Source organism: Arvicola amphibius, chromosome 7 (assembly GCF_903992535.2).
Source record: "Arvicola amphibius chromosome 7, mArvAmp1.2, whole genome shotgun sequence".
Lineage (NCBI taxonomy): Eukaryota > Metazoa > Chordata > Mammalia > Rodentia > Cricetidae > Arvicola > Arvicola amphibius.
The window spans coordinates 5971743-5983769 of record NC_052053.1 but is presented as its reverse complement, the minus strand read 5'-3'; the positions used below and the strand labels follow the sequence as shown (position 1 = coordinate 5983769).

General features: G+C 38.5%; 1 protein-coding gene across 1 annotated transcript in view; it reads left to right on the top strand.

Moving 5' to 3' along the window:
* The window catches only part of Itga4 (integrin subunit alpha 4), a 68263-nt gene that overhangs the window by 39793 nt on the left and 16443 nt on the right, over positions 1-12027 (top strand). Inside the window, exons 16-17 of the mRNA XM_038337653.1 lie at positions 3995-4144; positions 5206-5282. Coding sequence (XP_038193581.1) covers positions 3995-4144; positions 5206-5282 — 227 coding nt within the window. The remainder of the gene's footprint in view (positions 1-3994; positions 4145-5205; positions 5283-12027) is intronic.

The following is a 12027-nucleotide window of genomic DNA, read 5'->3' as shown; positions in this document are numbered from 1 at the left end:
CAGGGCTTCAAGCTGTTTCATTTTCGCAAGTAGATAACTGGGGATTTGGGTTTTGATTTGCAGCATTCCGATATGGTCAAGGTTTCCTGTTGATATGATCATTTGCCAAGTAATTTAATAAAGAACATCTGGAGATAAAAGAATAAAAAAGTAGTTTGGTATTTTGAACACTTAGTTCAGTCTCCAGGTCTTTCAGGTGCCATTGATACTAGAAATCTAATAGTTACTACAATGCCATTTTCTATTTAATGTTCTTTGAGTGACATGAGGCTCACTTTCTTATGCCTGCAAATGTTTCTTGGCATTTATTAAGCTAAATTTTAGTATTTGATTGGCTGACTTACTTAGCTACATTTGAAGTAATACATATGTAAGATTGTAAATTCTAAGTGTTTTGCATATATTATGCTATCTAACCATCCCAGCGCTATGCAGACATCACTGCCATCATCATTGTCATTGTCATATTCAGATAGCATAACAAAACATAAAGTTAATAACCTGGTCATGGTTATATCAGTAGTAAAGGACCTGTCACATGGTCTCTAGGTTCTTATTTTCCTGAAGTAAATAATTCAGTTGAGAGTGGAGATACATTAAGTAGAAGTTTATTTAATAAAGTAAAGCAAGGTTTTCACTCCAGAGAGAGACTGGAGAAAGCTCCCCCAAAGGAGGGCTAACAGCTCAGTGGGTTCTGCACTGCACAGATCTTTAAAGAAACTTTTATGAACCTTTAAGGCATGGGTGCTATTCAAGGGTAAAGGGAGTAACTTTTCCCATCACAAGTCATGGTGGGCCAGATTGCTTTCTAGAGTATCTTTTCCCATGATCCTCTAAAAGCCCATTTTAGAGATCCAAACCATGATATAAATGACATCATTATAAATCCAAGGTCTTTTCAAGATAAAGACCCTTCATTACTTCACACATGTAGGAAAATGTCCTGGATTCCTAGTTCTCATACAGTGGTATCAACTTATCTCTATCACCAGGGACATTGAACCAAGGGGCGTTCTAATGTCAGTAGACATAGCTACCGAGACTCAACTATCACATCTTACATCTAATCCCTGTTTCAGACAGCTTAAGGATCTCATGACTGTCTGTCAGTTAACACTTTTTTTCTAACTGAAGCTTTATCATGAAAACTGTGGCCATGGTTTTGCTTACCTTTTCCACCACAAACAGAAGTTCTACCTCTCCAGCTCTACCCAACAGACCCAAGAATTGGGCACTAATTTCCTACCTTTAGGCCAGATATTTTTTAAAAATATTTATTTATTTATTATGTATACAATATTCTTTCTTTGTGTATTCCTGCAGACCAGAAGAGCGCACCAGACCCCATTACAGATGGCTGTGAGCCACCATGTGGTTGCTGGGAATTGAACTCAGGACCTTTGGAAGAGCAGGCAATGCTCTTAACCTCTGAGCCATCTCTCCAGCCCTAGACCAGATATTTTTTAATCATAATATATGAATATCCATAATGTAAATGAAACAGTTGGATCCTTTCTATTTATAATTGTGGAAATGACAATAGATGCAATCTTTTATGTAGTATGTGCCACCTTTGTAAATTTATTAAATTGATTTTTTCATGTGAACAATACAGTAATAATCTTAAAAATAGGTTTTATCCTATCCATTAAATACTATTGATTGCTAGCTCATTAAAATCAAGCTATTTAACTTGCTTTTAGGAAGTGATCTCTAAGCCATGTTCCAATAGTGAAATGACCATAAATAAAACCTGGACCACTGATGTGACTCAGTAGGAGAATTGTGAGTCTGCTCTTACGAACTCAGATTCAAGACTTTAGTATAGATTTACGTGGGAAGACAAGGAAGCTGTGGAAGAATGTATACGGAGTGGTTGAAGTTTTTAGTTAGTGAATATATATTGTTGACACGGGCACGCCCATGCCAAAGACCCAGGGCTTCAGACTCATGGAAATGGCAAAGACTTCTTTATGTGGGTCAGACTTGAAACTGGTCCAAGGGTGAATGTTGACAGTGTATGCACATATGAGTATTTTTGTACAATTGACCGGTGTGTATAAAAACTAGCAACAGCAACTTCTTCCTTATGGGTGTTCCGAGCCAGAAACTTCTGGCTTTTAGAGACCTCTTATGGAGACTAGCTCTGTACTGAGGTTCCCAGTTATTGCGTGGTTGGCCCTATGCCATCAGCATGCACAGACCTCCGACCCAGCTTTTCTGTCTGTGTGTCTGTGCTTTCTTCATTCCCTCACTGTACATATTATGTCTATCCTTGGAGCTACTCAAGGATATGGCAGGAAAAAAATCTGTCTGTCCTGGGTGCAAATAATTGAGTTCTTGACTAGCCTAGAAAGAATTTGCTGGATGCACTCCTTAAAATGGAACTAGTAAATTGATAAGGACGTAGGAAGTTTGCATCCATCTGAGCTTGATGTTTAAATGGTCCATATGATGGACACTAAAATTTGTGCCTGGTTCTTCAAGTTATTTTCTAGACATAGTAACAATTCTATGCCAAAGAAAATGAAGACTGCATGAATTTTCTATGTGGTCCTGATGCTTGTGAACTTCATTTGTTGATCAGAACAAGCTCTCTCAAATTCTGAGATTGTTCTTATTTTAGCTTTTGTTGTGCTTAACATGCCTGTGTATATTGGGTTTAACATGTCTTATTCCGGGTAATACTCAGTTGACTTGTGTTATAAATTCTCATGGGTCACTTTGTTCATGAGATCACAGTAGCCTCTCCAGACAAGGAGAAAGGGGTGTCTACCTGTCCATGTGCTTCAGATATTCCATTTCTGTCTAGTGAGTCTTGAGCAGCTGACACCAGGATTTGTATCTTGCCTCAATCCCATGCATGTGTTTTCAATTCCAGAACAACTTTTGAATTTATTGTGGTACTGATTTCATTGAATCCTGAATGCTTTCAGGTTATTTCTGCTTGATTATATTATTTCAATTTGTACATATGTCAGGTAATAAATTTGATAATAAGATGACATAATTTTAAGATTATGTCTTAAGTATTAAATTATTAAGTAAATATTCAAATGCAAATACAATAAAACAAAGTTCATGAGAAATGTTTCTAAAACAGATAAAAACTAATGTATGCCTATAGAAATTAAGATTAAAATATAAGCAATGATAATGTAATGAAATGAACCCATGAGCTGTGTCATTGGGGACGTAGGAAAAAGAATGCTAACCTAATCATTCACAAGTGTGTTTTTGACCACATAGCAATAAGAATAGACACAAGAAGTGCAATATACAGAAAAGAACCCTTTACAAAGCAGAATGAATTTCTTATGGTTACCACTGCTGGGCGATTGATGATAACTCTATGAACTCTCTCTTTTTGTGAATCATAATAGCAAGCAAACAATAGAACTATCACAATAAGAAAATTCAATTAACTTAGATGTACAAGGGTAACATCTTTCTCATATTACCAGCCATGATGTTAGATAATATAAGGGGAAAGGGTCATTACAATAAATAACAAAAAGAAAATTTTATAATAAATATGAACTTGAATGAATAAAACTGAATACAAAGTCTACTAAAAGATTTAAGGAAATCTTGAGAGATTTTACTTCTTTATAAGGATATTGGATGATATTAAATGGAATAGAAGTATTGAGGAGAACTTTGAAATTATTTGCTGAGTGTGTACATGAAAATGTTTATATTCCAACACCAAACTCCAGGAATTGTAGAGAATAGCAGGGAAGGGAGAGTCCTGACATGCAGACTTCTGCAAATATTATCATATAGTAATGGTTTTCCATTTTATACTCTGTGTTGCCACAAGCAGTAGAGGTATTTCTGTAGTGCAAAAAGAACACAGATTCCAAGCTTTTTGAAGCAATTCTGCTAAAGCATAGGTTTTGTATCTGTGTCCTTGTGTTTCATCTGGCCCTTTAGAAGGAGGGAGTTTTCTTTGTCTATTCTTAATTAATCATATGGTTTTCAATTCCCTTAGAAAGATGTACGAGACATTCTCACGCCTGTTCAGGTCGAGGCCACATACCACCTTGGCCATCATGTGATTACCAAAAGGAACACAGAGGAATTCCCACCACTTCAGCCAATTCTCCAGCAGAAGAAAGAAAAAGACATGATTAGGAAAACAGTATGAGTCTTTTTTGCATTTGAAATATTTTGTAATATAACTGAAGAATTTTTAAAATATGACAAAATTAATTGAAATGTGCCTGAATTGTTTAGAAATTTTGTGGGCTGTTAATTGTTAATGAAAATAGATTTATAATATGTCTCTCTTGGTCTCTTCTCTGAGTCTGTTTCTCTGTCTCTCTGTCTCTCTCTGTGTGTGTTTGTGTGTGTGCTTAATAGTCCCTTTGGGATATTCAACTGAATATGTTTGAACTTGTATTTAGCCACAAGAATACCTTCTTGTGTATAAATATTTATGTAAAACGTATGTAAGTTTTTCTCTCCTTGAAGAAATGAATTACGGGAGAGAAACCATGTTTGACATCGGTTGTTCTGAGAGTTACTTGATGTCATGCCATGAGCCCACTTCCCACTTTGTGCGAATGATTCCTTCTTTGACTTTCTAGATTCCCTCCTTTATTATAGCTTTCCGCCTTCTTCACCAATTTCTATCGCCATGAACTATTTCCTTTATTTACTTTTACATAGTGTACCCCTTACGTCTTCCTGAGTAGTCCATGCACACATTATAGTGTGCATGGATCCTTTTAAATGATTAGTAAACTGAAAAAAACTTTATGACAGGCTACCATTTTATATTGTTCAATGTTTCCACAAAGCTATGCCTATCACTTTGTATATATAGCTATATTCTTGGATTCAATTCAATGTCCATTCCTGTGCTAAAATTAGGTAGATGTTGGACTTCTGGAGAAAGTGGGGGAAAGCAGATTAAGGATGTTTCTGCAGCTGATATTCCAGATAGCTGCATGGTGTCTTTAATATAATTTCACAAAGCTTTTTTTTTTGACTTGACAAATTTAGTCCTGGAATTTACTAGAGGGACTGAGCTTACTTAGCCCTGAAACTATGAATTTGAACTCCTGGCTGATTCTCAGATTTGTACCTTGGAGGAGGCATAAGTTATAATTTGATGTGGAATTTTTATATTTGTCAAGCATAGGTGCCTTATTTAAATACATAGAAATTAAAGTAAGGGTTGTAACGTTCTATTTCCAGATAAACTTTGCAAGGTTTTGCGCCCATGAAAACTGTTCTGCTGATCTACAAGTTTCTGCAAAAATTGGATTTTTGAAGTAAGTATAGTTTTCTAATTTTTTTCTCAAAAGTGCATAAAGAATGAATGGGCTTCAGTGAAAGAGGAACTAACCCATGAGTGTTATCATCATAAAAAAAAATCTACAAAATGGTAATTTCTTTGTGAGGTACTAAATGATGCCTATGTCACTCATAATAAATATATATAATTTGAGCATTAACATTTTTAAAGGAAGAAAGCCTGTGAGTGACCCTGAGGTTCTATGAAGTATGCTTTACTATTTCAGGATTTAATTGCACCTGTGGGTATCATTATCATGGTCATAATTATGTTTCAACATTAGTTAAGTGCCTGGTAATACGAGTTTTACTGGAAAAAATGAACTCTATTATACAGTGGTTAGTATATTTTATGGGCTATCCAACTCAAACTGATATGCAAAATAATACATTTTGACAAATTGGAGAAACAAAAACTAACTTGTTCTAAATTCACAGGATGATAAACAGAGTAATAGGGTACAACATGCCTAGAATAGCATCTGGCATGCAGCAAGAATTGGATTAAAAAGGGATGTCTAGTGTTACTTTATAGTAGACAATAAAACACCGCAACTTTGTATCCTGTAGCGATTCCCTATATTCAAGTTGTTTTGCACATCTGTGGACCACAGGAAAGGAAAGAAGGGTAAGGATGTGGCAGTGTGAGGGGAGAATGGGAACTGGCCCAGAAGCGGGACATAAAGGAAGCCAGAGCTATGTGGAACAAGTTCAATTCGGTGGATGTAATGTCACATTTTATGTCAACGTAACACAGGAGGAGTCATTTGGGGAAAGCAAATACCAGTTGAGAAAATGCCTCCACCAGCCTGGCCTGTAGGCAAGCCTGTGGTGCGCTGTCTTGACTGACTGATTAATGTAGAACACTTAGCTCACCCTGGACAGTGCCATCCCTGGGCTGGTGGCCCTGGGTGCTATAAGAACACAGGCTGAGCAAGCCGCTTCTCCTTCGTAGCTCTGCATCAGTTCTTCCTTCTAGGTTCTTGTCTTGAATTCGCTGGATGATAGATTACACAGGCTGTAAGACACACTTGATTATGGTCTTGGTGTTCTGTCACAGCTTGCCTGGGGAGAAGAAATGCAAAATTCTCAGAATAAACCACTGCCTATCAAATGTCAGGAATCCTTTCATTTAAAGAGCTTAAGAACGATAGGAACCCTTTTGGAAACTATAAATGATCTTCAGGGAATTAAGCCCTGCTAAGTAGTTGTAGATAGAAAAAGGTGGAATTAACACCAATGTTCCTTATCAGCATAAGATAACATAATGATTGGAAGGACCATGGAGTCTGCATCTAAAATGCAGAAGGAAAGTGTCAGTGGCAAATTTTAAGATAAAATCTCAGAACAGTAGCAGTCAAGTGGCTGGGCTGGTAAGAAAGACAAGTAGCAGTCAAGTGGCTGGGCACAAGTCATAGGTTGTTTTTACATATTTCTTTCCTTACTCCCTCCCTCCGTTTCTTTCTTCCTTTCTTTCTCTTTTGTTTCTTTAGTTTTTAATTTATTTTGTATTTTTTAAGACAGAGTTTCACTATGTAGTCCTGGCTCTCCTGGAATTTACTCTAGACCAGGCTGTCCTTGAACTCACAAAGATCTGGTTATTTCTGCCTCCTAAGCGTTGGGATTTAAAGTGTGTGCCTAGCTTTTCTATGTTTCTTAGTGTGACTTTTTTTCATGGAAAGGCATAGCACATGCAGGTCAGAGATCAAGAAGGCTAAATATGAAAGTGTAACCTTTGGCTCTCATCCCAAAGGATGATTTCCTGGTCCTTCTTGAGCTTCCTCTGAAGCACCTGGTAGCCCTTTGCATCACCTGCTGAAGCTCCTTTTTATCCAGCTCCTTAATGACATCCAGTTGTGTTTCCTCCTTGAGCCTCCCCTCCACTGTGTTCAGATCATCTTCAATTCCAATCATGGTCAACTCATTCACTCATGGCCATATTTTTTCTAAGTAATCTTACAACTATGACCTCTCCTAATCTTCCCACACTGCCTATGAGGCTTCCAGATCAGAACCAGGTTGGTTTCTCCATGTTCTATGCCTGCTTTGCAAGAGTCTTACTATCAAGTTCTAGATGGTGAACAGGAGTAATGGTGATACCCTGTAATGTTTTAGGGTCTAGGGGACACTACTGACCAACAACTCCAGAAGCAATAGCTACTTCAGTCATTGAGACTTTATTTGCTATCCTATGATTTGTCTGCAAGAGGAATTGCCTCCTCATTATAGGATAACTCTTTCCATATATTTGTATATGTATACATGTCAGGAAACATCGAGAGTAGTAGGTTTTCATTTGGCTTTTCAAAAGTTTTCAGTGTTATCCCTCCTTTACCCTTGTCCTCTCATTGCTACCCCATTTGACCCCTCTTGTTTCATGATTTTCTACAAGTTTTTCTCACACTGAAACCAGGGGAGCGATGTAATGATGAAGACTTTCACATGGGTGGTCAAGCTGGTCAGGGCTCGACTCTCCCATCCACCATATGAACAACAGCATAGCCTTTTGAGAGAAGCTTATTAGCCTCATCTTTCTCTGCTATAAAATAGTAGAAATTGTGCCTTCTCTATAAGATGTTTTAATTTTTAAAATGCACTTGATATATAAGGGATTAGTTCAAAGCCTGGTACATTTTAGGGTTCAACAAAAGGCATCACTATTTTTGGTATGGGATAAATTCCGCCGTAAAGGAGTAGGCACCTGTCCTTTTGCATCAGTTTGGAAGGCTACAGGCTATTTCTGTGAGGCTAATGATAACTCATTTGGGGGATGTGCAAATGAGAACTCTTTGAATTGAGTTTTCAGAGCCGCACTGAAAGCTTCCACTGTGTTTTGAGTAAGTTATTCTGTGTCAGACAAAAACACGGCGTCTCTCCATGTAGGTGTCTTCTCTCCTTGCTCAGCAACCATCTGCAAATTGGGGCCATATGTTGTATGCCTTCTTCTGGCTGTAGCTCTGCTGGCACTAATGGTATTATGTGTCCCAGGTCTAGAAGCCTGTTTATGTAAATGCAGTTACTCACTAAAGAACAGGAATGTCTGATGCCTGCAGTAATAAAACGCTCAGGGTCTGAAAAGCAGGGCTGGTCCACGTCCCCTCGTGGTTCCATCAGGCTGCGGCCTCGTCCTGTGTGTCAATAAACCCGCCAGAGGGTTACCATGGCAAAATGACAGTGAGAAAGCATGATGTTATCATAATAATTGGCATTAGCCATCGAGAAGGTATTTACAGCCTGACCTTTCATATAGGTCAGGATGTAAATGACCTGTTTGTTTTGATAATGGTTAGGAGTACTTTTAACTTTATCTAACAGTGTTTGACTAACCACGACTTACAGAAATCTATGTGGCATAATTTCTGCAAGGAAATAGCAGTTACAGGTCTTATATACAGCTAGGAAGCCTGGGCAGGGCATAGATGGTTGTCTTCCATGTTCTCTTGGCTTTTTTTTTTAATGATTATAATATTTTAACCCTAACATTCTCATGAAGGAAAAGGGTGCAAGATCAAGAGCATTTTTGTTTATTTTGCTTTTTTTTTTTCCTTTCTGAGGCTTTTCAGAAAAGATAGCCCTTATACCTTCTCTAGTTTGATAGGCATGAACTCCTCCAAATCCGTCATGGTACAGGAGAATGCAGTCACGATCGTATTCGATATTAGGCTTCATTCCCCATATTTGAACTAGAAACTTCTGTTCTGTGATATTGAGGGAGGGTGGCCTACTGCCTGAATAATCTGGGGCTCTGTTAGCAGGAGATGGGGAGCTCACTGATGAGTAGACTGTAAGCAGTGAATGGCATCTGACACCATATTTTTAACTCCTCAGAGGCTGAATCTGATAAAATTGTCCTTTTCAAAATAAAAGCCTCAGTGACTTCACAAAGCTCGGGAAGAATAAATTGCATGCTTCTGCACAAAAGTTCACTCATTCACTACCCAACTTCCAATCCAAGCTCTTTTTATATATTTTTTTATTGATTTTTATTGAGCTCTACATTTTCCTCTGCTCCCCTTCCTGCCTCTTCCCTCCCCCAAGCTCTTTTTCAATTCTCCCCTTAAACCTAGCAAGTTTGCTTTTATTCAGTAAAGTGGGATAATTAATTGGTCTATCCCAGCTGGCAGGAATCCCTCCATGTTTTATTTCTGCTGCAATAATAATAAAGAAAAAGAGAAGATGGTAAAATTTGACTTTAGACTGGAAGACGCTTGCTGAAGGCTACTTTCTGTCTAATAAATCTGCTGTGCATTTGTAAACATTAAAGTGTAGGAACTGTTCGCATTGATTCTGCTCTGGCATCTTTCTTTCTTCCCCATTCCTTCCTCCTCTTCCCTTCTTTCTTTTTTGGTCCCTACCATCCTGATCAAAGATAATTAAGCTACAGAGACCAAACTGACTTTTTATCAAGAAAGAATGCATTGATGATTCTAAGGTCTTGAGAACATCTAGTAAAATCCAGTCACATTCACTGAAGAACATGTAGGGCCTGGTCTTCCAGCTTGCTTGTTTCCTCTTTCGTTTATTAAGTTAGGATTCCGTGTGTGCACAGTACCTGGGCCCATGTCAGTTATGTGGATTCTAAGCAGCTTTGTAAATTTCAAGCCTGCATTATGCATGCTTTAATGAAGAGTGAGCTGTGAGTCCCGAGGAAGCCGCTGGTTCAGTTGTGCCACCCGTCCAGATGTGCAGTTGGCGCCACACCATGTCATGTGGGATGCTGACAGGGGCCTTTCCAACATCATCTTGTTAAAGAATCAAAATCTACGGTGAGGCGTACTTTTAAAAAGAGTAGGGTTAGGACCGTGGTTAATTGTGCAAAATAGCTTAAAGTAGAAACCAAACAGGGAGTCTTGCTGACAGTGTAAGCCCGGAGCGGCTCTGATCGGCTGCTGCCTCCGAAACTGCCTGTGCGTGCCATGCTTCCACCTTCTGTTGCTTGTCGAAGTGCCAACTTCTCTCCCAAAGGTGTTCACTGACTAATGCCTTGGTTCTGAGCCAGAATATTTTATAAACATCTATTTCTAAGCAGCTCTTGTACAAGTCTTAATTAAACTTTAATGTCAAGCTGAAGTTTACTTTTAGAGAACCCTGAAAGTCCCTTTGGTGGTAAGATGAAGAAGGAACCATAGGGGGAAGGCAGCGTGGCTTTCTCCTCGCCTTTTGACATGCACTGCCAAGGAGAAGCATGCTACCTAAGCCCAAAGGCTCACAACCTGGGCAAAAGGCGCCACCTCCTAAGTGTGGGGATAGTCTGTGAGCTCTCAGTCAAACAACTCCGGGATGAAATGAGAGCCAGGGCCTAGGATGACGACTCTGTTGCTTTTCCCATGTTCTTTGTGCAGTTTCTCAAATTCAAGGCTCAAGAAGAAGTGGTTCACATGGGGCGTCCTTTATTATTTTCTCTTCTACTGAGTGCTACAGGGAAGGTTAAAAGCTTGGGGGCTGGATTACTTTCTCCACTTCTACATCGTTTCTGAGAAGAAAGCCTATAGCCTGTGCCAGCTAAAATAAAGGAAGCCTCTGTTGAGCTAAAGGCATGTTGACACGTACCTGCAGTCGGAGGAAGTTCAAGGCCAGCCAGGCCTACGTATCGCATGACTCTCTTGACTCTATTCCACAAAGAACATACAACACAAAACAGAAAACAACAGTAAAATAATGGATTTTAGTTAAGTCTAGTCATATCATATTGCTTGTTTGATTTGAAATTATTTTTATCGGTCAGAAAAGTTCTATAGCAGGGACTAGCCCAATCTCTTCTATCAAAAGAAACTAATATTTTAAATCTCTTGGGACAGTGCACTCAGTCTCTGTTGCTCCTCTGTGTTATCATTGTGCAGAAGTGAGACTGGCTGGACTTGAGAAAACTTTATTTATGAAAATAAAGGAATGACTTCTACCTTTAGGCAGGAGTTTCCAGATGCCTGCGTTATTGGCCTGCTTACTTTTAATGTGGCAACCACTTAGCTTTATTTGTCTAGGTAAAAACAGTTTCTTATAATCTATCTTGTTACATGAATTTATTTTGTTCATATAACTTATTTTAGTTCCCTAAACCAAGGTTCAAAGATTAAGGAATTAATGTTATATTTTAAATAACAGTTCTCTCAGATAAACAGAAATCCAGGGAGGGGAGGAGAGGAGGGCAGGAAAGAGATAATACACAGCAAAACTTCATGTATGTATTCAGCATGAGACTATTATCATTTTACATTGGCGATTGCTGAAATAATGTCATTTATCTTTCCTGAGAGATGCAGAAGTGCACTTTACCACAGTGCTTTGTGAGAAAGCAGCATAGTGGCTGACTTACTACCTGGGCTCTGCTGTTTTACAAGGCGATTCATTCATCTCCAAGAATTACTTTACATCAGAGATCTTAAATGTGTTCTTATGCATCCTTTTATGCCTTTTGGTTAGACTGTCTCCACCTGGTTGTTTTGGCATACATCCTTCTCCAGTTTGAATTAATTAACCCAGTTTTTCTAATTTTGGCATTACTTGATGGCTATGGGGAAAATTTAGATTTAGGAAATTGTAACACATTGTAACTGGAAGTTGTGAGGATTTTATTTTTATTTATTTTTATTTTCCCTCCTGGAAAAGTGGCCATTGTGCCCTGAAGAAATGAGCAATTGGCTCAAGGGTTTAGAATGTTCTAGCTCTGTAGCTTTGAACATCTTCATTCTGCTCCAAGTCAGCACACTGGAAACAGTCTAAGGA